Source organism: Ascaphus truei, chromosome 7, assembly GCF_040206685.1.
Source record: "Ascaphus truei isolate aAscTru1 chromosome 7, aAscTru1.hap1, whole genome shotgun sequence".
Lineage (NCBI taxonomy): Eukaryota > Metazoa > Chordata > Amphibia > Anura > Ascaphidae > Ascaphus > Ascaphus truei.
This window is the reverse complement of record NC_134489.1, coordinates 35,957,161-35,984,106: the sequence shown is the minus strand read 5'-3', so window position 1 is coordinate 35,984,106 and position 26,946 is coordinate 35,957,161. Positions and strand designations below refer to the sequence as shown.

The window sequence follows — 26,946 nt, the reverse complement described above, 5'->3', positions numbered from 1 at the left end:
GTTTTTTCTCTATTTCTTTTCATAGCAGTCGGGGCAAGCTGACTTTTCAGATTAGGCGCCTTTTTAAAAATTACACTAGGTGTTTCTGGAATATGACAACGCAATATAGGGTCGTTCATAAATACATGCCAATGTTTGGATATTATATTTTTAATCTGTACTGACTCTCGATTAAATTCCGTAATAAAGGACATACCATATTCTATATTGTTGGTTCCATTTTTTTCTTATTTGTTACAATTTGGGGCTGAATGATGCCACCTCTTGGTACCAGATCTATTTTCTGTACAGCTCTACTAATAATATTTTCCCCATATTTCCGTTCTCTAAATTTTTCAATTAATATTTCTGATTGCTCCAGATATGTATTTTCATTAGTACAGTTTTGTTTAATACGTCTCAACTGACCATATGGGATATTATGTATCCAGTTCTTATCGTGACAGCTTGATTCCAAAATAAAGTTATTAGCATCAACCGGTTTGAAGTGTATTTTCGTATTTAGTCTCTGTTCTTCTACATATATTACTAAATCAAGAAATACAATTTCTTGGGAATTAGTGACCGAGGTGAATTTAATATTCAGGTCATTTTCATTCAACCCAATAAGAAAGGAATCTAGGGATAGTTGGTCTCCCTGCCAAATAATGACCACGTCGTCAATAAAGCGCCGCCAGAGGACCAGATTTGCACCGAGCTCATGCTTGGACCAAATGGAATTATGTTCCCAATGGCCCATGAATAAATTAGCATAGCTCGGGGCAAATCTGGTCCCCATGGCGGTCCCACACAACTGTAAATAATTCATATCATTAAAACTGAAATAGGCCATTGGGAACATAGTTCCATTTGGTCCAAGCATGAGCTCGGAGACTAAATACGAAAACACACTTCAAACCGGTTGATGCTAATAACTTTATTTTGGAATCAAGCTGTCACGATAAGCTGTCATCTTTGGAGCACTACTATGTAATGGGTAGCTGCGTAATGATTATCCATTTTACAATATAATTACCATATGGATTGCAATTAAGTGACCAATTGATTCACAAATTCTGTGCCTATAAATATGTTGAGGATTGATAGGGCAATTAGATTCCTGAAGAAGTCGTACCGACGAAACGCGTTGAATCAGTGTTCAGTCTTTGCAAGTGCATGACGCGAAGTCCTGGCAGCCGGAGATTCTCCCTTACAGCACTTCCGCCCTCAACCCCGCGTCAACCGGAAGTGACGTTGATGGGAGCAGAGATGCGGAGGGGAACAACACAACGTGTACCGGTGAATTGTGCATACCTTATATCGGGATTTCGTACCATGACTGTGTTTATAGACCTTATGTGAGTGCATATCCATATGTTTTATTTATGATGATCTCCAATACATTTTAAGACGTTATTGCGCTATTTGGTGTTTCTTGTTATTCCTGGGTATTCGTATGACGGTGGAGAGGAAGTGAAGGGGGTCTGTGTCCGTGGATATCCTGATCTATTGCTCTAATCAGAAAGAGGAGTGTCTCTGTAATGCCTTATTAATGAGAAGAAAATTGTGAGTGGATTACCTTTACACTTGAAAGAAAACCACACAGAATTGAAACTATACCATACTATGTTGCTTTTTTTATTCTTTTACATATGGCAACGTGAACACTGGCGCTCCCTTGAATCTTTGAAGAATTCTATAGCGTAGTATGCCTGTTGTACTAGAAATATATGTCTGTCTAACTAGTGACAGTCACAGCTCAGACTGATGGGGGATTGTGTCAGTACAGTCTGCACATTTCCCCCCAGACGGAGACATTACCACAGCATTGATGTTGCAATCCACAGTGAAAGGAAGAAGGGTAATTGTGAAACGCTCAGCACAAACTGTAACTTTTCACCGCCGCTTCCATAGAACCCAAAACATAACGGTGATCCGCTGCTGGAGTCTGTGCTCAACAAGCTATCAAACAGAGCCTGGTGCGGACATTGTGACTGTAAGATAATAAGTCACGGATTTCACTTTTTCTATGCTTTGTCCGAGCACTGCACATACAGGGGACTATTTATTACATTCTCCAAGCTACAATGTTTTGTTGCATATAGGTGTCACTTTTTTTTAAAGTTTTGCAGCCAGGAGACTTTGACAGATAAGTTATCTGTTTTCCAAAGTCTCCCGAGTGAATTCAAACAGAAACTCTTCAGCCATCATCTGCGTCGCCCCGTGGGCGGCAGCCAAAGGGTGTCAGACGTTTGCTGCCATTCGCTGATAGATGTTACAGAAGCTCTGTATCAATCCAATGCAATCTAAAACACACCAACCTTCTCATCCCCTTCTATCCTAGGTTTCCACTTACCCTTCCTTATAGATTGTAAGCTCCTTGGGGCAGGGCCTCTTCTAAGCATATTGTAGGCCAATCCTACCTCTCCCAACACAGCACATTGCAGGCTTATCCTACCTCTCCCAACACAGCACATTGCAGGCTTATCCTACCTCTCCTAACACAGCACATTGTAGGCCTATCCTACCTCTCCTAACACATCACATTGCAGGCCTATCCTACCTCTCCTAACACAGCACATTGTAGGCCTATCCTACCTCTCCTAACACAGCACATTGCAGGCCTATCCTACCTCTTCTAACACAGCACATTGCAGGCCTATCCTACCTCTCCTAACACAGCACATTGCAGGCCTATCTTACCTCTCCTAACACAGCACATTGCAGGCCTATCCTACCTCTCCTAACACAGCACATTGCAGGCCTATCCTACCTCTTCTAACACAGCACATTGCAGGCCTATCCTACCTCTCCTAACACAGCACATTGCAGGCCTATCCTACCTCTCCTAACACAGCACATTGCAGGCCTATCCTACCTCTCCTAACACAGCACATTGCAGATCTATCCTACCTCTCCTAACACAGCACATTGCAGATCTATCCTACCTCTCCTAACACAGCACATTACAGGCCTATCCTACCTCTCGTAACACAGCACGTGCAGCCCTATCCTACCTCTCCTAACACAGCACATTGCAGGCCTATCCTACCTCTCCTAACACTGCACATTGCAGGCCTATCCTACCTCTCCTAACACAGCACATTGCAGCCCTGTCCTACCTCTTCTAACACAGCACATGGCAGGCCTATCCTACCTCTCCTAACACTGCACATTGCAGGCCTATCCTACCTCTCCTAACACAGCACAATGCAGGCCTATCCTACCTCTTCTAACACAGCACATTGCAGGCCTATCCTACCTCTCCTAACACAGCACATTGCAGGCCTATCCTACCTCTCCTAACACAGCACATTGCAGGCCTATCCTACCTCTCCTAACACAATTTGAATCTCGTCTGTAACTGTTCATAATCATATATTAGCTCTAACTGCCCATGAAATGGCTGTAAATTGAATGTATAACCTCTGCTCATTTAATGTAACCATGTATCTGTCCTCATAACTCTGTGCCCAGGACATACTTGAAAACGAGACATAACTCTCAATGTATTACTTGCTGGTAAAACATTTAATAAATAAAATAAATAATTTAAACTGCCCTTTTAGCTCTAACCAGGGCAACGTGTGCAAAACGCAGAACCTTATTCACTAAAGAAAAGGAATCGTATGGAAAGCAATGGTTTATTTTATCCTTATTATAAATCTGGAGCAATGTGTTTGCACTGGTATTCCCCGGTTTTGCAGCTGGGGAACTTTAGTAAATAAACCCAATAAAATTCCCCCTGTGATTAGTGAGATCTGGGCCACCTCACTGTTTCGCAGAAACACGGCAGTTGTTTCATGAAAAAAACACCAACCTGCATTAAAAAAAAAAGAAGAACCTATTGTCCTCCAGGGGAGAATAATCTTGCTGAAGTTTCATAAACTGTGAAGTAACTTCATATCATGTTTGTGAATCTCAACAAACTAACACCACACGCGTAAAGAGCACTTCCTCACATCACATGGAACTGTAGCAGACATTATTTGTAAGGTCTGGGGTGATGGAAGTAGAGATATGTGATGTGATATATATATATATATATATATATATATATATATATATATATACACACACACACACATATATATACTATATATATATATATATATATATATATATATATATATATATACTGTATATAGTATATATTTACACATTTATACACGTGTGAATGTTTGTGTGTAATTGGAGAGGCGATAAATTCCAATAATATTATCGTTTATTTGTAAACCGCCAACATATTCCGCATCGCGGTACAATGGCGGTTACAGAGTGACGCTGTTAGAATAATAAATTTATTCTTTGTTCAGAAGATTCCAATATTTCAGACAACTGTTGTTCAGCAGTCAGGGTTATGTTTTATTCTCGTAGCGTTACTTACAGGTGGAAGTTCCATCAATGATGATAACGTGCTCTCTCTCTCTCTCTCTCTCTCTCTCTCTCTCTCTCACATGGTAATGATGGAACTAAGAGAGAGGGAGAGGAACCTCTTGTCCCTCACATGTAGCTTAGATCAGGGGTGCGCAAAGTTTCCTTCATGCGCCCCCCTATCTCCCCTCCGGCTCGCGCCCCCCCCCCCTCCACCCCTGCACGTGACCCCGCTGCGTCATTTGACGCTGGGTTGCCATGGAGACACGTAGATGGAAGGCAAGGTAAGTAAAGTTACAGAGGCCTCTGTAACAGCCGCTCCCCCCCCATCCCCCCAGAAAATCTCGCTCCCCCCCACTTTGCGCACCCCTGCCTTAGATGTTTCTTGGAGAGAAAGCTGAACCCAGATGCAACTGTATTTATTGATCACTAACTCCGCTCCCATTCTAAACCAATTCTAAACCTTAAAACATATTCTCATTCATTTATTTTAATGTAATAAACAGATTTCTAACAGACATCAGTTAGATAAACAGAATGACCTCCAAGATAGGACAGACCAGCGCAAACAGCTAGAGGAGGTAACAAGGGCCCTGATCTTGGGAGTTTACACTCTAGAGGGGATAAGGGACAATGTTAAAACAAAAGTTGAAGTGGCTGCTAGTGGTGGGACGGAGTGGGTCTCAGGGTGGGGTATGGACCTTAGGGGTGCCAAGTGGCTTCTCCAAGAATACTGGACACAATGGTGAAAGGCGAGACGTGCTCCAGACATACACATACACACCTCTCCATGCTGTTTCCTCCTCTCCTTGGACCCACCCTCAGGCTCCTGACACCTCCTCCTGATTGGCTGCATTACCCAGCAGCAGGCAATCAGGATGGAGTAAGCTGCGCAGACCCCTAGCAACAACCATGCTCTCTCCCTGCTATGGGAAATCGCGCGCTCCCCCCCCCCCCCCCCAAGCTGGTCAGGTCACTATGTCCAGAGAGATAATACCAGTATACACATACATGTCCAGAGAGATAATACCAGTATACACATACATGTCCAGAGAGATAACACCAGTATACACATACATGTCCAGAGAGGTAATACCGGTATACACATACATGTCCAGAGAGGTAATACTGGTATACACATACATGTCCAGAGAGGTAACACCAGTATACAAATACATGTCCAGAGAGGTAATACTGGTATACACATACATGTCCAGAGAGGTAACACCAGTATACACATACACGCTCAGAGAGGTAATACTGGTATACACATACATGTCCAGAGAGGTAATACTGGTATACACATACATGTCCAGAGAGGTAACACCGGTATACACATACATGTCCAGAGAGGTAACACCAATATACACATACATGTCCAGAGAGGTAATACTGGTATACACATACATGTCCAGAGAGGTAATACTGGTATACACATACATGTCCAGAGAGGTAATAACGGTTTACACATACATGTCCAGAGAGGTAATACCGGTATACACACACATGTCCAGAGAGGTAATACCGGCATACACACATGTCCAGAGAGGTAATACCGGTATACACATACACGCCCAGAGAGGTAATACCGGTATACACATACATGTCCAGAGAAGTAATACCGGTATACACATACATGTCCAGAGAGGTAATACCGGTATACACATACACGCCCAGAGAGGTAATACCGGTATACACATACATGTCCAGAGAAGTAATACCGGTATACACACACATGTCCAGAGAGGTAATACCGGTATACACATACAAACCCAGAGAGGTAATACCGGTATACACATACACACCCAGAGAGGTAATACCAGTATACACATACAGTTAGGTCCAGAAATAATTGGACACTGACATAATTTTCATAATTTTGGCTCTATACGCCACCAATGAAGCAACCGAGATGCAATAGAAGTGCAGAATTTCAGCTTTAATTCAAGGGTTTGAACAAAAATATTGTATGAAACGTTTAGGAATTGCAACCATTTTCATACACAGTCCCCTTATTTCAGGGGCTCAAATGTAATTGGACAAATTAACACAATCATAAATAAAATGTTCAGTTTTAATACTTTGTTGAGAATCCTTTGCAGGCAATGACTGCTTGAAGTCTGGAACGCATGGACATCACCAAACGCTGGGTTTCCTCCTTTGTGATGCTTTGCCAGGCCTTTACTGCAGCTGTCTTCAGTTGTTGTTTGTTCGTGGGTCTTTCTGCCTTAAGTTTTGTCTTCAGCAAATAAAATGCATGCTCGATCGGGTTGAGATCAGATGATTAACTCGGCCATTGCAGAATATTCCACTTCTTTGCCCTAAAAAACTCCTGGGTTGCTTTCACTGTATTTTTTGGGCCATTGTCCATCTGTAAAGTGAAGCGCCGTCCAATCAACTTCGCTGAATTTGGCTGAATCTGAGCAGACAATATATCCCTATACACTTAAGAATTCATCCAGCTGCTTCTGTCTTCTGTCACATTATCAATAAACACTAGTGACACAGTGCCATTGTAAGCCATGCATGCCTATGCCATCCCACTGCCTCCAGCGTGTTTTACAGATGATGTGGTATGCTTAGGATCATGAGCCGTTGCAAGCCTTCTCCATACTTTTTTCTTCCCATCATTCTGGTACAGGTTGATCTTAGTTTCATCTGTCCAAAGAATGCTGTTCGAGAACTGGTCTGGCTTTTTTAGATATTGTTTGGCAAAGTCTAATCTGGTCTTTCTATTCTTGAGACATATGATCGTTTGCACCTTGTGGTGAACCCTCTGTATTTGCTCTCGTGAAGTCTTCTCTTTATGGTAGACTTGGATAATGATATGCCTACCTCCTGGAGAGTGTTCTTCACTTGGCTGGATGTTGTGAAGGGGTTTTTCTTTACCATGGAAAGGATCCTACGATCATCCACCACTGTTGTCTTCCGTGGACATCCAGGCCTTTTTGTGTTGCAGAGATCACCAGTGCGTTCTTTTTTTCTCAGAATGTACCAAACTGTTGATTTGGCCACTCCTAATGTTCCTGCTATCTCTCCGATGGACTTTCTTTTTTTTTTGCAGCCTAAGGATGCCCTGTTTCACTTGCATTGAGAGCTCCTTTGACCGCATGTTGTGGGTTCACAGCAACAGCTTCCAAATGCGAATGCCACACCTAGAATCAACTCCAAAACTTTTACCTGCTTAATTGATGATGAAATAACGAAGGATTAGCCCACATCTGTCTATGAAACAGCTTTTGAGTCAATTGTCCAATTACTTTTGGTCACTTGAAAAAGAGGGGGCTACATATTAAAGAGATGTAATTCCTAAACCCTTCCTCCAATTTGGATGTGCATACCTTCAAATTAAAGCTAATAGACTGCACTTTAAGCCCATTTTCATTATTTAACTGTAACTTGAATTTATTTTGGTACACAGCCGAAATAACAAAACTTGTATCAGTGTCCAATTATTTCCGGCCCTAACTGTACATGTCCAGAGAGGTAATACCTGTATACACACACATGTCCAGAAAGGTAATACTGATATACACATACATGTCCAGAGAGGTAATACCGGTATACACACACATGTCCAGAGAGGTAATACTGGTAAACACACACATGTCCAGAGAGGTAATACACATACATGTCTAGAATTACCTCTATTTCTTTACTGGACAGAATGTCCAAATACAGGACAGTCTAGTTCAATAGTGGACACCTGGCAACTCTACGGTCCAGCCGCACAGTAACAATAAGAAGCACTCATCACACTTACAAAATCTTACAGTGAGGGTAATATATTAAAATGATGGTTATCCGTATCTCTGCTTTTCTGAGACACATTGGCCCAGATCCACAACACGGTGCTACACGTCAGCACACCTCAGCTCCCACTAATATGAATGGCAGAAAAGGCGCGCTAAAGCTTAGCCCTCTTTTGTGTTTCTGGACCAATGTTTCACTTTATCAGGCACCTCCTAAGTAGATTTTAATCATGGAACACACCGTGATATTTTTAGCACATTTTTTTCTGGCTTCTCCCTGAATATAATTCCCAAGGCAGCGGCACGTTAAAAAAAAAAACATGTAAATATCCTGTATTTTCATCCCAAATTTCCCTGAAAGAAGCTTTCAATGTTCACAAGTTCTCTGGGCTGGTTCAGCTTGGGCTGGTTCCATTGGTTTCTGTGGATGCATTTTATGCACCAATAGGGGGTTATTTCACTTTTTTACTGATGCCTCCGTGCTGGAAAAGTGGGGTAAAACCAATGTAAAAGAATTTACCCAGATTTGTTAAGGAACACTCCAAGGGTCCTATGTATTAAGCCCCGAAACTGCTTTTTTGGTGCAAAATTGGAGCACGGAAATCCCGTTTCAAATTGCACTTGTGGGAGTCCGTGTGCTAACCTGACATTTCTCCACCTGCGCCATCAGCAGCAAAAATTATTTTGTTCATGTTTTTTGGAAATGGGCTGCTGTGTTTTTCCCTCGCTGCCCCTTACCTGTGGGACTCCCTCACACTCAACATACGCCAAGCACCTTCTCTCCTCACCTTTTAGACAAACCTTAAAACTCACCTCCTTAAATCAAGCATTTCATTAACCTCTAGACTCATGGCTGCTGTTCCACACCCACAGTCGCTCCTACCAACCATTGTGACCAAGCACTGCCATCTACTGCACTTATTCCCTCACCTGCTGTCTCTGTACATTTCCCATCATACCACTTAGATTGTAAGCTCTCCGGGGCAGGGATTTCCTTTCTGTCTAATCTTATTTGTTGCACTTATTGCACTATAATTCCCTGTACTGTATTCATAGTACAGATGTTGGACATCTTTTTAGAAAGGAAAGATATACAGGGATATACCAAATAAGTAACATGGGAAAGATGTTGATACAGGGAGTAATCTGATTGCTAATATTTGGAGTCAGGAAGGAATGTATTTTCCCCTTATGAGATATCATTGGATGATGTGACACTGGGGTTTTCTGTTTGCCTTCCTCTGGATCAATACACTGTAAATACGGATATAGAATAAAGAATCTATCGTCTAAATTTAGCAGAGGTTGAACTTGATGGACGTGTGTGTCTTTTTTCAACCTCATCTACTATGTAACTTTTTCAAAAGAAATATTATAACGGTATTTGTCTAATAGCGTCCTCATTTATGCGGTATTTTTGTTTTATTTCTGTTTCCTAACACAACAGAAACTTTGATATGATCAATCACATAAAAACATGTAGTGTCTATTTTTACGGTTTTAAGAGGTTTAAGTGCGTCCAAACAGGGGAAAGCGGGGGGGGAAAAACGCGACATTTGAACGATTGGCAGAACATTGTCGGGACACAGAGTTGTTTAATGAAATTCCTGGACTGTCCCGGGCCTGGGTAAGCGTCAAGGTAAAAACCTGGACAATCATCATCACGTTTGAAGTTTAAATCCAGGTCCTTCACACCAGCACTGCCCATCAGGACAGGGCCTACCGCTTAAAGCAGGGCCGGGCAACTCCAGTCCTCAAGGGCCACTAACAGGTCAGGTTTTCCGGATATCCCTGCTTCAGCACAGGTGGCTGAATCATCGTTGACTGAGCTACCTGTGCTGAAGCCTGGGGTCCCCGAGGCCGAAATGAATATGGTTCGGCTCCGGAGACCCCCTGCGTCAATACTGTGTTATTAAAAGAAAAGCAGCGCAATCGCCTTTCTGAGGCGCGCAGGTCTGTTTAGCGCCAGCCTGGAGTGGGTGGTAAGAAAGCGCGAGCTAATACAACTACTAATAGCGTTTCTAAAAATATCGACATTTGATGAATACTATTTTTTTACTTAAACTTCTTCCTGTTTTTTCCCGGAAATCGATAAGGTTGACTTAAATGTGCGATATTCTGTGTTTTTTTTTTTTAGAATCTATATTTTTAGCGCACCCAAACAAAGGTGCAGTATTGTAGGCGATACAACATTGATGTATTGCACCATAAAAATAAGTAATGTGATTTTGGAGATAAATTCGCATTATTAGGTTATTGAAATTTGATGAATACAGCCCTATGATTTTGGTGCCTGAGGCACAGGGAGATAAAGTGACTTGCCCAAGGTCACATGGAGCCGACACTGGGTTCCCAATCCAAACTCTGTGTCATTGTTTAGAGTCAGTGTCGATACCAACTGAGCTGATATATATATATATATTTAAAATGTGTATGGTAAACCTACCCAGCCTTGAAAATTGTAAAGCCAGTACAACCAACCTCACACTGATGAGATCCACAAGGTCGAAACAGCTGTCTGTGGGTGGGTTTGCTGGCTATGCATCTTAACCCTGGCTGTGCTCAAAGCTGTGACCATGCAGCAAGCTTAATCCTATAGGGGAACCATGTTAAAAATGTTTTTGAAGCAAAAGGTGGCACTGTGTGCGCATTTGCATGTCATTTCCCAGAATCCCTTGCTGCAGTGGAAGTGCTATGTGCTGGGTGATAATGGTGAAAGGCGGGGCTGCAGACCTGCCTAAGGCTGGGGCCATAGAGGGATGAGGAGTTCGGAGCCGCGCTGACGCTGAGGCTCGCCTGCTGAAATCTGCGCGATTTCATGTCCATGCAGGCGAGCCAGCAGGCGCGATCGGAGACGGGGGGAGACTGAGGGAGGCGGGGCAGTGACGTCGCTGGGCCAATCGCCCGCGACGCATCGACGTCAATGTCACGGCGCCGTGACGTTGACGCTGCTCCTCGCTGATTGGATGTTTTCAGCCGACAGTGCGCTGAAAAACAGCTTGGCTGTCGGCTGAAAAATCCAGCGCCACCGCACGCCTGCGGATGCTCGCGTGAGCCCCCTCTCAAGGCATCCTCATTAAGGATGCAGGGGCTCAGCGCGGAGCGTCTGCACGGCTCAGCACGGCCTGTCCTTGTATGGACTCGGCCTAAGACATGCAAATGAGCGTACAGTAATATTTCCATTTGCTATATGCTTTGCTGTGGAGGGTTTTTGTCACTTTTTTTTACCCACCATAACTTAACTACACATATATATATATATATATATATATATATATATATATATATATATATATATATATATATATATGCACCTTAACCCTGGCTGTACTCAAAGCTGTGACCATGCAGCAAGCTTAAGCCTATAGGGAACCATGTTAAAAATGGTTATTGAGGCAAAAAGTGACACTGTGTTCTCATTTGCATGTCATTTCCCAGAATCCCTTGCTGCAGTGGAAGTGCTGTATGCTGGGTGATAATGGGGAAAGGCGGGGTTGCAGACCTGCCTAAGACATGCAGATGAGCATACAGTTATATTTGCATATATATATATATATTTATATTTATGGTGGGTGAAAAAGGCGACAGAAAACCTCCACCGTTAGCATATAGCCAATAAAGAATAACACTTGTGAGCACATTCACATGTCTTAGACAGGCCTGCAACCCTGCCTTTCAACCATTATCACCTCACATACAGTGCTCCCACTGCAGCAAGGGATTCTGGGAAATGACATACAAATGAGCACACAATGTGTCACCATTTGCCTGGAATATCCATTCACATGGAGCCCATTTAAGCTGATGCATCGCCGTTCACACAGCTTTAAACACAGCATGGGACTAGCAAAGCAAGTACAATCCACTCACGGACATGTTTCAACCTTGATGGGTATCATCAGTGTGAGTTTGGTTTATATTTGCTTTGAAATTATACAGCTAAACCCCTTTTTTTTTTGCACACTGCACACACTGCACACACTGCACACACTGCACACACTGCACACACTCACTGCACACACACTGCTCATTGCTCACACTGCACACACACTGCTCATTGCACACACTGACACACTGCTCATTGCTCACACTGCACACTGCACACACACTGCTCACACTGACACACACACACACACACACACTACACTTATACATAAATCAGCCTTACCTTACCTTGGGGATGATTTTTGAGGCATGTGGCTGCAGGGTGGGGGTGGTGCTGCGGTGGAGGGGGATGATGGCTGCTGCGGGGGCCCCCGATGCTGCGGGGGCTGGTGGGATGGCCCGGTGCAGCGCGGGGGGGCATGGCGGGGGGAGGGGAGGGCAGGACGACCCTGCGCTACGGCAGGGCCAGGGGGCCCTGTATTGCGGCGCGAGGGCCCTGTGCTGCGGCGGGGGGAGCCGGACCGGAGGGGAATCCCCCCTCCCATCTCCTGTCACGCGGTGGCAGGGGGAGCCGGACCGGAGGGGAATCCCCCCTCCCATCTCCTGTCACGCGGTGGCAGGGGGAGCCGGACCGGAGGGGAATCCCCCCTCCCATCTCCTGTCACGCGGTGACAGGGGGAAGCCGGGACCGCGGGGTAAATACTATATGCACTGATGCGGCGGCCATTTTTTTTTTTTTAAATTAGCGCGACCCCGTTAGTAACGCGGTGGTCTCGGGGTGGACCCCGAGGACCGCGTTATAACAGGGTTTAGCTGTATATATATTATTAAGGTTATGGTGGGTAAAAAAAGTGACAAAAACCCTCCACAGTAAAGCATATAGCAACTGTAAATATTACTGTATATTCATTTGCATGTTGTCTAAGACATGCAAATGAATATAGAGTAATATTTGCAGTTGCTATATATATATATATATATATATATATATATATATATATATATATATATATATATATATATATATATATATATAAATACAACTGTATGCTCATCTGCATGTCTTAGGCAGGTCTGCAACCCCGCCTTTCCCCATCATCACCCAGCACACAGCACTTCCACTGCATATTTGCTTTGCTGTGGAGGGTTTTTGTCACTTTTTTTACTCAACATAACTTAACTCAGTATATATATATATATATATATATATATATATATATATATATATATATATATATATATATATATACACACATACACATACACATACACATACACGTCAGTGATACTGATTAACAAAGGAATGGCTAAAACAGAACTTAGGAAAGCAGGAAAAAAACAGAGATGTTTATAAGGTACAGTGAGAAAGAGGTGTTTCAATACATTGGAAGGGTAATAAATTGGTGACAAGGAACAGCATGGAGGGGGAAGGGGATGCTGTGTGGGTGGGGGGTTGTTGTAGACAAGAACATTGGCAGGGAGGCAGGCAGGATAATTACAAACAATTATGATAGTGTGTGAGAAACCCCATATACGCATTAAGTCCCCTTGTTTTGGTGTCAAAGAGTCTTATCATTCTGAGTTCAAATGTTTTTCGTTCTTGGGTGCGTTTAAACATTCTTTTGAGGATATATATATATATATATATATATATATATATATATATATATATATATATTTCTGCACTAGATAAAATGAATGCAAAATAGAGGGTGTTTATTGACCCATAACACACAGGAGCCCGACGTTTCCGTCCCTTTTGTGTACCCATTTTGTTATATGGGTAGGTTCGAGCTCACCTAATTCTGTTTTTTGTATGGTGACTGCTTGGAATTCTGACCCCCAAACATAAGATGTTACTCGGACCCCCCATACATTAGATGTTACTCGGACCCCCCATACATTAGATGTTATTCGGACCCCCATACATTAGATGTTATTCGGACCCCCATACATTAGATGTTATTCGGACACCCATATATTAGTTGTTATTCGGACCCCATACATTAGATGTTATTTGGACCCCCATACATTAGATGTTATTCGGACCCCCATACATTAGATGTTATTCGGACCCCATACATTAGATGTTATTCGGACCCCATACATTAGATGTTATTCGTACCCCCATACATTAGATGTTATTCGGAACCCATACATTAGATGTTATTCGGACCCCCATACATTAGATGTTATTTGGACCCCCATACATTAGATGTTATTCGGACCCCCATACATTAGAAGTTATGTGTATCAAGGTCATATTGGGAACACCTATTTATGGAGAGGTGCGGTGCAGTGGTTACCTGGTTCTTCTTGATCACATAACCTTGTGGGTGCCTAGCCTCCTACAGTGTGTGATACTAGAAAACCACTATATCTCCCCGCACTTCTGCTCACCTATCTGCCACTGAGTAATATTATATTTATTATGTATGTCCGTATATTTGTATACACACAGCTCCACCCATGGACGAAAAAGCAGGTGTAAGTTTACAGGCAATTATAATACAAGCTTAGATTGTAAGCTCTTCGGGGCAGGGACTCCTTTTCCTAATGTCACTTTTATGTCTGAAGCGCTTCTTCCCATTGTGTGGTAAATTATAATGTCCCGTGTGTTACTGCTGTGACGCGCTATGTACATGGATGGCGCAATATAAATAAAGATATACATACACCAAGTATAAAACAAACATTGTTTGGGACAAAGGAAACTCTGACCCACAGAGCTTGCAATCTAGTAATATCATTCTCCCTTTCCCATATTCTATGCAGACACCAGAAATGTGCTCAGATTCCACACTAGACGTGCCTGCATAAATACAAGATGTTATATTGCAGGGGTGGCCAATGCCACCCCTCAAGGGCCACCAACAGGACATGTTTTCAGGATATCCCTGCTTCAGCACAGGTGGCTCAATCAGTGGCCCAGTCTTCAACTGAGCCTCTGATTGAGCCTCTGATTGAGCCACCTGTGCTGAAGCAAGCTCTTCGACTGAGCCTCTGGTTGAGCCACCTGTGCTGAAGCAGGGATTTCCTGAAAACCTGACCTGTTGGTAGCTCTTGAGTACTGGACTTGACCTCCCCTGTTATATTGTTATTATGTAGTTATTGGTAATGAGTAGGTTACCTACCTTGGTATTGGTAGTCCAAGTCCATTGCATGGGTTGATGTCCTGTGAGCGCGACACTGACTTCGCTGTAAGCCCTGTCAGGGTAAGGAGCGCTATGCGTCTCTTCTGCATACACTCATGTCTCTTGCCTGAGGCAGGAAGCAATGTACAAGCCACAAGCCCAACATCACGCTGGCAAAAGTATCAGCAACACAGCCCCAAAATCTCGCCGAGCTCGGAGCTGACGTCATGGAAACAGCGGAGTGCAGATCTAGGGTTAGCGATCATACTTTGTGAGCCAGCCGCACGCCCTGTTCTCCACCACACTGTTATAAAGCATTGGGGCGGCTAAGTTACCACCAAGGAAGGTATTTGGAATATGGATCTCTTAGCATTTATGTATATAAAATAGATTGCAGGGGCTTTCATTCTTTCAGCTGTGCGCTTATGGGCAGGATCAGCCCAAGGTTAGGCATTTGGCAGGTTAGGCAAGTTCGGCATTTGCCCTGGGTGGCAAATGCCTAGGGCAGTGTTTTTTTTAATCCTTTTTTGGTTAAGGATATACTGTGACATTCTGAGGAACCCCGACCCTCTCTAATAGCACGTCTGAGATCAGATGCATTGTAAGGAACCCCGACCCTCTCTAATAGCGCGTCTGAGATCAGATGCATTGTAAGGAACCCCAACCGTCTCTAATAGTGTCTGAGATCAGATACATTGTAAGGAACCCCAACCCTCTCTAATAGCGTGTCTGAGATCAGATGCATTGTAAGGAACCCCAACCCTCTCTAATAGCGGGTCTGAGATCACATGCATCGTAAGGAACCCCAACCCTCTCTAATAGCGTGTCTGAGATCAGATGCATTGTAAGGAACCCCAACCCTCTCTAATAGCGCGTCTGAGATCAGATGCATTGTAAGGAACCCCAACCCTCTCTAATAGCGCGTCTGAGATCGGATGCATTGTAAGGAACCCCAACCCTCTCTAATAGCGCGTCTGAGATCAGATGCATTGTAAGGGACCCCAACCCTCTCTAATAGCGCGTCTGAGATCAGACTTTGTGTGCCAGTGTGTATACACTTTGTGTGCCAGTGTGGTGTGTGCTGGTATCTGCCTGTATGTGCCAGTGTGTATACACTTTGTGTGCCAGTGTGGTGTGTGCTGGTATCTGCCTGTATGTGCCAGTGTGTATACACTTTGTGTGTCAGTTTGTGTGCCAGTTTGTGTGCTGGTATCTGCCAGTATGTGCCAGTGTGTATACACTTTGTGTGCCAGTTTGTGAGCTGGTATCTGCCTGTATGTGCCAGTGTGTATACACTTTGTGTGCGAGTGTGGTGTGTGCTGGTATCTGCCTGTATGTGCCAGTGTGTATACACTTTATGTGCCAGTTTGTGAGCTGGTATCTGCCTGTATGTGCCAGTGTGTATACACTTTGTGTGCCAGTGTGGTGTATGCTGGTATCTGCCTGTATGTGCCAGTGTGTATACACTTTGTGTGCCAGTGTGGTGTGAGGTGGTATCTGCCTGTATGTGCCAGTGTGTATACACTTTGTGTGCCAGTTTGTGTGCTGGTATCTGCCTGTATGTGCCAGTGTGTATACACTTTGTGTGTATACACTTTGTGTGCCAGTGTGGTGTGTGCTGGTATCTGCCTGTATGTGCCAGTGTGGTGTGTGCTGGTATCTGCCTGTATGTGCCAGTCTGTATACACTTTGTGTGCCAGCATGGTGTGTGCTGGTATCTGCCTGTATGTGCCAGTGTGTATACACTTTGTGTGCCAGTGTGTATACACTTTGTGTGCCAGCATGGTGTGAGCTGGTATCTGCCTGTATGTGCCATTGTGTATACACTTTGTGTGCCAGTGTGTATACACTTTGTGTGCCAGCATGGTATAGATGTGGTAGTGTCTAGTATATGTCTCGCTGTCGTCATTGCTAGTGAGCTGGTATCTGCCTGTATCTGCCATTGTGTATACACTTTGTGTGCCAGTGTGTATACACTTTGTGTGCCAGCATGGTGTGAGCTGGTGGTCCGAGGCGGGTTTTGAGTAGTGATATGAAGCAATATTAACGGTTATGAATTAGTTACACGAACCACATTGTAATATGGATATACAGAGGGAAGGGGGCATCCGCTGATGATCTGAGCGGTTACCTGACACGATTCGACTCTTTGGGTATTCGAACGGTAACACCAACTTAAAGGAAGTACTGCGTCTTTTCTATACTGTGTGAGAACGGGCGAGAAGAAAGGGTCTTCACCCTGAAACGTTAATGTTGCCCCCCCCCCCATATTGACGATTGTTTGCTTGGCTTTATACCCATTGATCTTTCATCACGGTTAGCATGTTGGTGACTGCTCCCTACACTTATTGCGTATGGCCTGTGTAATTGGCATATTCCCAATAGACTGTTTCCCTTCTCTCCCGTTTTTTGCTTATTTTGGACATTATCTTGGTGAAGGGAAATGGACACTTTTCAGACATCTTGATTCTGTGCATGTTTTTGGATAGCACATTTATGATGTGAGGTGCCACTGCCTCTGTATGTTTTGCTATCCAGCGGTAAATCCCATTTTTTGGTTATCTCTTGTGTCGCTACCATTTTTCACTTTGAGTGCGGGGAACATATATATATTGAAGGTTGAACATATACATATAAGGTTGAAACATGTCTGTGAGTGGGTTAACTGACTTTGCATCTCCCAAGTCCTTGCTTGAAAGCTGTGTTTAAAGCAGCATGCATTGACTAAGGGTTGCTCATAGATGTTATTCGGACCCCCATACATTAGATGTTATTCGGACCCCCATACATTAGATGTTATTCGGACACCCATATATTAGTTGTTATTCGGACCCCATACATTAGATGTTATTTGGACCCCCATACATTAGATGTTATTCGGACCCCCATACATTAGATGTTATTCGGACCCCATACATTAGATGTTATTCGGACCCCATACATTAGATGTTATTCGTACCCCCATACATTAGATGTTATTCGGAACCCATACATTAGATGTTATTCGGACCCCCATACATTAGATGTTATTTGGACCCCCATACATTAGATGTTATTCGGACCCCCATACATTAGAAGTTATGTGTATCAAGGTCATATTGGGAACACCTATTTATGGAGAGGTGCGGTGCAGTGGTTACCTGGTTCTTCTTGATCACATAACCTTGTGGGTGCCTAGCCTCCTACAGTGTGTGATACTAGAAAACCACAATATCTCCCCGCACTTCTGCTCACCTATCTGCCACTGAGTAATATTATATTTATTATGTATGTCCGTATATTTGTATACACACAGCTCCACCCATGGACGAAAAAGCAGGTGTAAGTTTACAGGCAATTATAATACAAGCTTAGATTGTAAGCTCTTCGGGGCAGGGACTCCTTTTGCTAATGTCACTTTTATGTCTGAAGCGCTTCTTCCCATTGTGTGGTAAATTATAATGTCCCGTGTGTTACTGCTGTGACGCGCTATGTACATGGATGGCGCAATATAAATAAAGATATACATACACCAAGTATAAAACAAACATTGTTTGGGACAAAGGAAACTCTGACCCACAGAGCTTGCAATCTAGTAATATCATTCTCCCTTTCCCATATTCTATGCAGACACCAGAAATGTGCTCAGATTCCACACTAGACGTGCCTGCATAAATACAAGATGTTATATTGCAGGGGTGGCCAATGCCACCCCTCAAGGGCCACCAACAGGACATGTTTTCAGGATATCCCTGCTTCAGCACAGGTGGCTCAATCAGTGGCCCAGTCTTCAACTGAGCCTCTGATTGAGCCTCTGATTGAGCCACCTGTGCTGAAGCAAGCTCTTCGACTGAGCCTCTGGTTGAGCCACCTGTGCTGAAGCAGGGATTTCCTGAAAACCTGACCTGTTGGTAGCTCTTGAGTACTGGACTTGACCTCCCCTGTTATATTGTTATTATGTAGTTATTGGTAATGAGTAGGTTACCTACCTTGGTATTGGTATTGGTAGTCCAAGTCCATTGCATGGGTTGATGTCCTGTGAGCGCGACACTGACTTCGCTGTAAGCCCTGTCAGGGTAAGGAGCGCTATGCGTCTCTTCTGCATACACTCATGTCTCTTGCCTGAGGCAGGAAGCAATGTACAAGCCACAAGCCCAACATCACGCTGGCAAAAGTATCAGCAACACAGCCCCAAAATCTCGCCGAGCTCGGAGCTGACGTCATGGAAACAGCGGAGTGCAGATCTAGGGTTAGCGATCATACTTTGTGAGCCAGCCGCACGCCCTGTTCTCCACCACACTGTTATAAAGCATTGGGGCGGCTAAGTTACCACCAAGGAAGGTATTTGGAATATGGATCTCTTAGCATTTATGTATATAAAATATATTGCAGGGGCTTTCATTCTTTCAGCTGTGTGCTTATGGGCAGGATCAGCCCAAGGTTAGGCATTTGGCAGGTTAGGCAAGTTCGGCATTTGCCCTGGGTGGCAAATGCCTAGGGCAGTGTTTTTTTAAATCCTTTTTTGGTTAAGGATATACTGTGACATTCTGAGGAACCCCGACCCACTCTAATAGCGCGTCTGAGATCAGATGCATTGTAAGGAACCCCAACCCTCTCTAATAGCGCGTCTGAGATCAGATGCATTGTAAGGAACCCCAACCCTCTCTAATAGCGCGTCTGAGATCAGATGCATTGTAAGGAACCCCAACCCTCTCTAATAGCGCGTCTGAGATCAAATGCATTGTAAGTAGGGTGACCAGATTTTGAAAATGAAAAACCGGGACACATATATATATATATATAGACCATACGATTGCAACACGACATCAAGGGACAGCACGCAGGTAAGTAAATCAAAAATGTTCTATATTTGATAGAAGACACAAAAACCGACGTTTCGGTCCCACTGGGGGACCGAAACGTCGGTTTTTGTGTCTTCTATCAAATATAGAACATTTTTGATTTACTTACCTGCGTGCTGTCCCTTGATGTCGTGTTGCAACCGGTATCGTATGGTCTGTTATTGCTTTATGGGATAAGCACCAAAACTTATTTACTTGCATATGGTGTGCCGGCTGTGCATTGGATTCTATATATATATATATATATAACAGTTTATTTATTGTAGTACACTTATACTTTACTACCATTAGAGAGAGAGAGTGTGTGTGTGTGTGTGTGTGTGTGTGTGTGTGTGTGTGCGTGCGTGCGTGCGTGCGTGCGTGTACACCTCATTAATCGAACAAAAAAAAAAACCCAGATGTGAATGATTCTGAACCCATTAACCAGTGTCAGGATGCCCCCTCTTCACAATTTCTAAAAGCAGCAATCCCGCCCGGGATCTTACCTGATCCGCAGTCCTTCAAGGTACTATACTAGAGGGGAGGTGTTCCTTACCTGTCTTCCGATGTCTCCCGCGTGAAATTTGAGTCAGATCTGGAAGAAAGCAGAGTAGGTTACTTCGGTGTAGGTATACGGCAGTTAAGATAAGACAGAGGGTGAGGGAGACAGGGAGGGAGGGTGAGGGAGGGAGACAGGGATGGAGGGAGACAGGGAGGGAGGGCGAGGGAGGGAGACAGGGATGGAGGGAGACAGGGAGGGAGGGCGAGGGAGGGAGACAGGGATGGAGGGAGGGCGAGGGAGGGAGACAGGGAGGGAGACAGGGCGAGGGAGGGAGACAGGGATGGAGGGAGACAGGGATGGAGGGAGACAGAGAGGGAGGGAGACAGGGAGGGAGGGAGACAGGGAGGGAGGGAGACAGGGAGGGAGGGAGACAGGGAGGGAGGGAGACAGGGAGGGAGGGAGAGGGAGGGAGACAGGAAGGGAGGGCGATGGAGTGAGACAGACAGGGAGGGAGACAGGGCGAGGGAGGGAGACAGGGAGACAGGGCGAGGGAGGGAGACAGGGAGGGAGGGAGGGAGACAGGGAGGGAGGGAGACAGGGAGACAGGGAGGGTGAGACAGGGAGGGTGAGACAGGGAGGGTGAGAGGGTGAGACAGGGAGGGTGAGAGGGTGAGACAGGGAGGGTGACACAGGGAGGGTGAGGGAGTGTGAGACAGGGAGGGTGAGGGAGGGTGAGACAGGGAGGGTGAGACAGGGAGGGTGAGACAGGGAGGGTGAGACAGGGAGGGTGAGACAGGGAGGGTGAGACAGGGAGGGAGGGAGGGAGGGAGGGAGGGTGAGACAGGGAGGGAGGGAGGGAGGGAGGGTGAGACAGGGAGGGAGGGTGAGACAGGGAGGGAGGGAGGGTGAGACAGGGAGGGAGGGAGGGTGAGACAGGGAGGGGGGGATGGAGGGTGAGACAGGGAGGGAGGGAGGGTGAGAAAGGGAGGGAGGGAGGGTGAGACAGGGAGGGTGAGACAGGGAGACAGGGAGGGTGAGACAGGGAGACAGGGAGGGTGAGACAGGGAGACAGGGAGGGTGAGACAGGGAGAGGGAGACAGGGAGAGGGAGACAGGGTGGGAGACAGGGTGGGAGACAGGGTGGGAGACAGGGTGGGAGACAGGGTGGGAGGGAAGGAGGGAGACAGGGTGGGGGAGAGGGAGGGAAAGAGAGGGAGGGAGAGAGACACACACCCACTGACACACACACTGATACACACTGATACACACACACACTGATGCACCCCCCCCCACTGATACACACACACACTGATACTGATACACACACACACACACACACACACACACACACACACACACACTGATACTGATACACACACACACACACTGATACTGATACACACACACACACACACACACACACACTGATACTGATACACCCCCCCCCCACTGATACACACACACACACCCCCACTGATACACACACACACCCCCCCCACTGATACACCCACACCCCCCCACTGATACACACCCCCCCACACTGATACACCCCCCCCACACTGATACACACACACACACACCCCCACTGATACACACACACACACACACAACCACTGATACACACACACCCCCACTGATACACACACACACCCCCACTGATACACACACACACACACACACACTGATACACACACACACACACACACACCCACACACACTGATACACACAAACACACACCCACACACCCACCCACTGATACACCCACACACCCACCCACTGATACACACACACACACTGATACACACACACACACACACACACACACACACACACTGATACACACACACACACACTGATACACACCCACACCCACTGATACACACACACCCACTGATACACACACACACACTGATACACACACACACTGATACACACACACACTGATACATACACACACACACACACTGATACACACACACACACACACACACACACACTGATACACACACACACACTGATACACACACACTGATACACACACACACACTGATACACACACACACACACACACACTGATACACACACACACTGATACACACACACACACACACACACTGATACACACACACACACACTGATACACACACACACACTGATACACAAACACACACTGATACACACACACACACACACACACACTGATACACACACACACACACACTGATACACACACACACACTGATACACACACACACACACACACACACACACTGATACACACACACTGATACACACACACACACACACACACACACACACACACACACACACACACACACACACACACACACACACACTGATACACACACACTGATACACACACACACACACACACACACACACACACACACACACACACACACACACTGATACACCCACACCCACTGATACACACACACCCACTGATACACACACCCACTGATACACACACACCCACTGATACACACACACACACACTGATACACACACACACACTGATACACACCCACACCCACTGATACACACACACACTGATACACACACACACACACTGATACACACACACACACTGATACACACACACACTGATACACACACACACACACACACACACTGATACACACACACACACTGATACACACACACACACTGATACACACACACACACACTGATACACACACACACACACACTGATACACACACACACACACACACTGATACACACACACACACACACACACACACACACACACACTGATACACACACACACTGATACACACACACACACACTGATACACACACACACACACTGATACACACACAAACACACTGATACACACACACACACACACACACACACACTGATACACATACACACACACACACACACACACACACACACACACACACACACACACACACACACACACACACACTGATACACACACACACACTGATACACACACACACACACACACACACTGATACACACACACACCCACTGATACACACACACCCACTGATACACACACACACCCACTGATACACACACACACCCACTGATACACACACACCCACTGATACACACACACCCACTGATACACACACACCCACTGATACACACACACACCCACTGATACACACACAACACCCCCCCACTGATACACACACACTGATACACACACTGATACACATACATACACCCACTGATACACACACACCCACTGATACACACACACACATACACACACACACTGATACACACACACATACACACACACACACTGATACACACACACTGATACACATACACACTGATACACACTGATACACATACACACACACACACTGATACATATACACACACACACACACACACACACTGATACACACACAAATATACACACACTGATACACATACACATACACACTGATACACACTGATACACATACACATACACACACACACTGATACATATACACACACTGATACACATACACACACACACTGATGCACACACTGATGCACACACTGATGCACACACTGATGCACCCCGCCTCCCCCTGCACCGCCCGCGACCACGCAGCAACCACTGCCCGCCCCCGAGCCCATCTCCCACACCAAGGGGACGGGGGGAAGTGAGCGCCGGGGGGCAAAGCTGTGAGCGCCGGGTGGGCAAAGCTGGGAGCGCCGGGGGGGCAACAGTGGGAGCGCCGGGGGGGCAATGGTGGGGGCGCCTGGGGGGCAACGGTGGGAGCGCCGGGGGGGCAACAGTGGGAGCGGCGGGGGGGGGGGCAACGGTGGGAGCGCCGGGGGGGGGCAATGCTGGGAGCGCCGGGGGGGGCAATGCTGGGAGCGCCGGGGGGGGGGCAATGCTGGGAGCGCCGGGGGGGCAATGCTGGGAGCGCCAGGAGGGGCAATGCTGGGAGCGCCGGGGGGGGGGGGCAAAGGTACAAGGTGGTACAAAGGCAGGCGCACCCCCGCTACCACCTCCTATTACCCCCCCCTGGCTGGGACCCGGGACAGAAGGGGGACACTCACGCGCACAGAGGAAGCCGGGAAGACACGTGTGCTCTGCACAAAGCGGAAGTCCCGCCCCCGGCTTCCTCTGACCTGCCTGCAACCAATCCCCTGCGGCTGGCCGGCATTCTAAGTCCCGCCCCCGGCATTCTCCATCATTCAGTCCCCCCCGGCAGCATTCTCACGCAAACATAAAAAATACTTACCGCCGCTGCACCGCAATACCGGGACCAGGGAAAAAAACCGGGACAAAAACCGGGACAGGCTTAAACCGGTACAGGCCTCAAAAAACCGGGACTGTACCGGTAAAACCGGTACGAATGGTCACCCTAATTGTAAGGAACCCCAACCCTCTCTAATAGCGCGTCTGAGATCAGATGCATTGTAAATTCTTCTGTATTTGGTACACTTTTAAAATTACCTGAAAATTGCAGGGAACTGTTTAGGGGATGCCCGGGGAACCAAAGGGTTCCTAGGAATCCCTGTTGAAAAACACTGTGCTAGGAGCAGAAAGCAGTGTGTAGCAGTGTACTCCATGGGCCACTAGCAATTAAGAGGTTAATGTGTGACTCTCACCCCCCTCTCTCGTCTAGTTATCCTTACTGTCTCTCAGCCCATCACCTGTCGGTGTGCCAGTTTGTGTGCTGGTATCTGTCTGTATGTGCCAGTGTGTATACACTTTGGGCCTCATTCAGAGAAGGTTGATAAAAAATATTGCCAGGGCATTTAAAATGCCGTTTTTTGGGGTGTTGCTATCACGGTATTCAGAAAGCCTCGATTACCTGTGATAGCAAAATTCCCAAAACGGGCGAGTTGCTGCCAGCGAGAGCATCAACCCTCTGAAAAGGCCTAAACCGGCGATTCATTTCTGCTGCAGAGAGAGTTGCTCTGAGAGAGCCGCCTCTCCCAGCGGAAATGTCGCCCGAAAATTATTTATTTAAATATACATTTCTTTAATAGTGTAGATGTGCAGGGGGTCTCCGGAGCTGAACCACGTTGGTTTTATGCTCCGGAGACCCCCTGCACATCTACACTATTAAAGAAATGTATATTTAAAAACATTTTAATAAACATCAATACACGCCCCCCCTCCGCCGCCCGAACCCATACAGTACAGTAATGGGCAAAATAACTATTATCCAGATATGGATAATAGATTATTTGCCCGTTATTAAACACTGCATTAGCATACATAAAAAAAGTAAATAAATACAGTTATACTTACCACAACAGCAGGTCCCTCTGTCCTCCGTAGCAGGAAAGCATATATACATAATAAAGACATTCTAATGGCCCCTAACCCCTTAATTACCTTAGCGGTTACCAACTGCTATAGTCATTAAGGGGTTAACCCACCCTGACCCGATACAAACCCGGGAGGCCTAAGCACCCACCCCTGACTGACTATACCCCTCTGTACCCATTGAGTAGTATAGTGGTAGATCATACCCATATAAGAATAATATGGGCATGATAAGCCTCTATAGCACTCAATGGGCACCCTAATTACAATACATCAATACACAAGACACACAATAATAAAACATAACTAAACTCCAAAAAAACAAACTTCACTAAATAAAAACAGTAGCCAGCTAATCCAATCAATACAAGCAATAACAACATCAATAATGAATTAATTAAACCATTAACCAATCAAACCAATTAATTCCTAAACCAACTGAAAATGAATAGTAACACTAACCAATCAAACCAATGAATTACTACAACATTAATTAATTTAAACCTTAAAATAGAAAGAAATACATTCAAACAATATCTGAAATAACCATAAAACGCATTAGCTAACATAATACAACATTAACTAAAAACCAACACCAATCGCAAACATTTTATTAGCATTAAGCAGGAAAAAAACAAACAATGACATCAACCTAAGAAACTTAAATTACAAAAACCAACAGCAATACCAAGCCAGAAATGCCCCCCAAATATTGTCATAATAATGTATTAATCTGTACCCTAAAGAGGTACAGATTAATATATTATCAGTCAATGTGCCTCCCCCCAAAAAATCAAAAAACACATCCAATGCAAAAACATGTAAAAAGAGACATTTACAAACATCCAATATATTACTTACCATTAGAAGCGGTGGCCCTCCGACTCCCGGGGTAACAGGAAGCTCACGTACCTTGAAGGCCTCCAACAGCATCCGATGCCATCCGCCATGAAGATCCGGATCAGGTACCCCAATCTTCTTTTTTCTTTCTTTAATCACCTTCTTCTATCTTCATCTGTAACCATTTCTTGATCTTCTTAATCTTCTATCTTCTTGTTGTAATCCAAAAAACCCCATGGTAAATCCCAACCGATGTTGTCTCGTCGTCTTCTTGGGCTCAAATGAGGCGTCACGGCCTTAAATATGGCTTGTGATGTCACATTTAGCCTCAAAATGGTTAACAGCCACCTGATTG

At 45.4% G+C, this 26,946-nt stretch overlaps 1 protein-coding gene across 2 annotated transcripts in view; it reads right to left on the bottom strand.

The window, feature by feature from the left end:
* Window positions 1-19,283, bottom strand: part of SH2D2A (SH2 domain containing 2A) — a 34,831-nt gene extending 15,548 nt beyond the window's left edge. The window contains exon 1 of one of the 2 annotated variants that reach the window (XM_075607674.1): window positions 19,093-19,283. In XM_075607674.1, the coding sequence (XP_075463789.1) occupies window positions 19,093-19,123 (31 nt within the window). In that variant the 5' untranslated portion in view covers window positions 19,124-19,283. Of the gene's footprint in view, window positions 1-15,124; window positions 15,325-19,092 lie in introns of those variants that run through there. The other variant, XM_075607675.1, reaches the window with a different exon arrangement.
* Window positions 19,284-26,946: the final 7,663 nt, after the last annotated feature.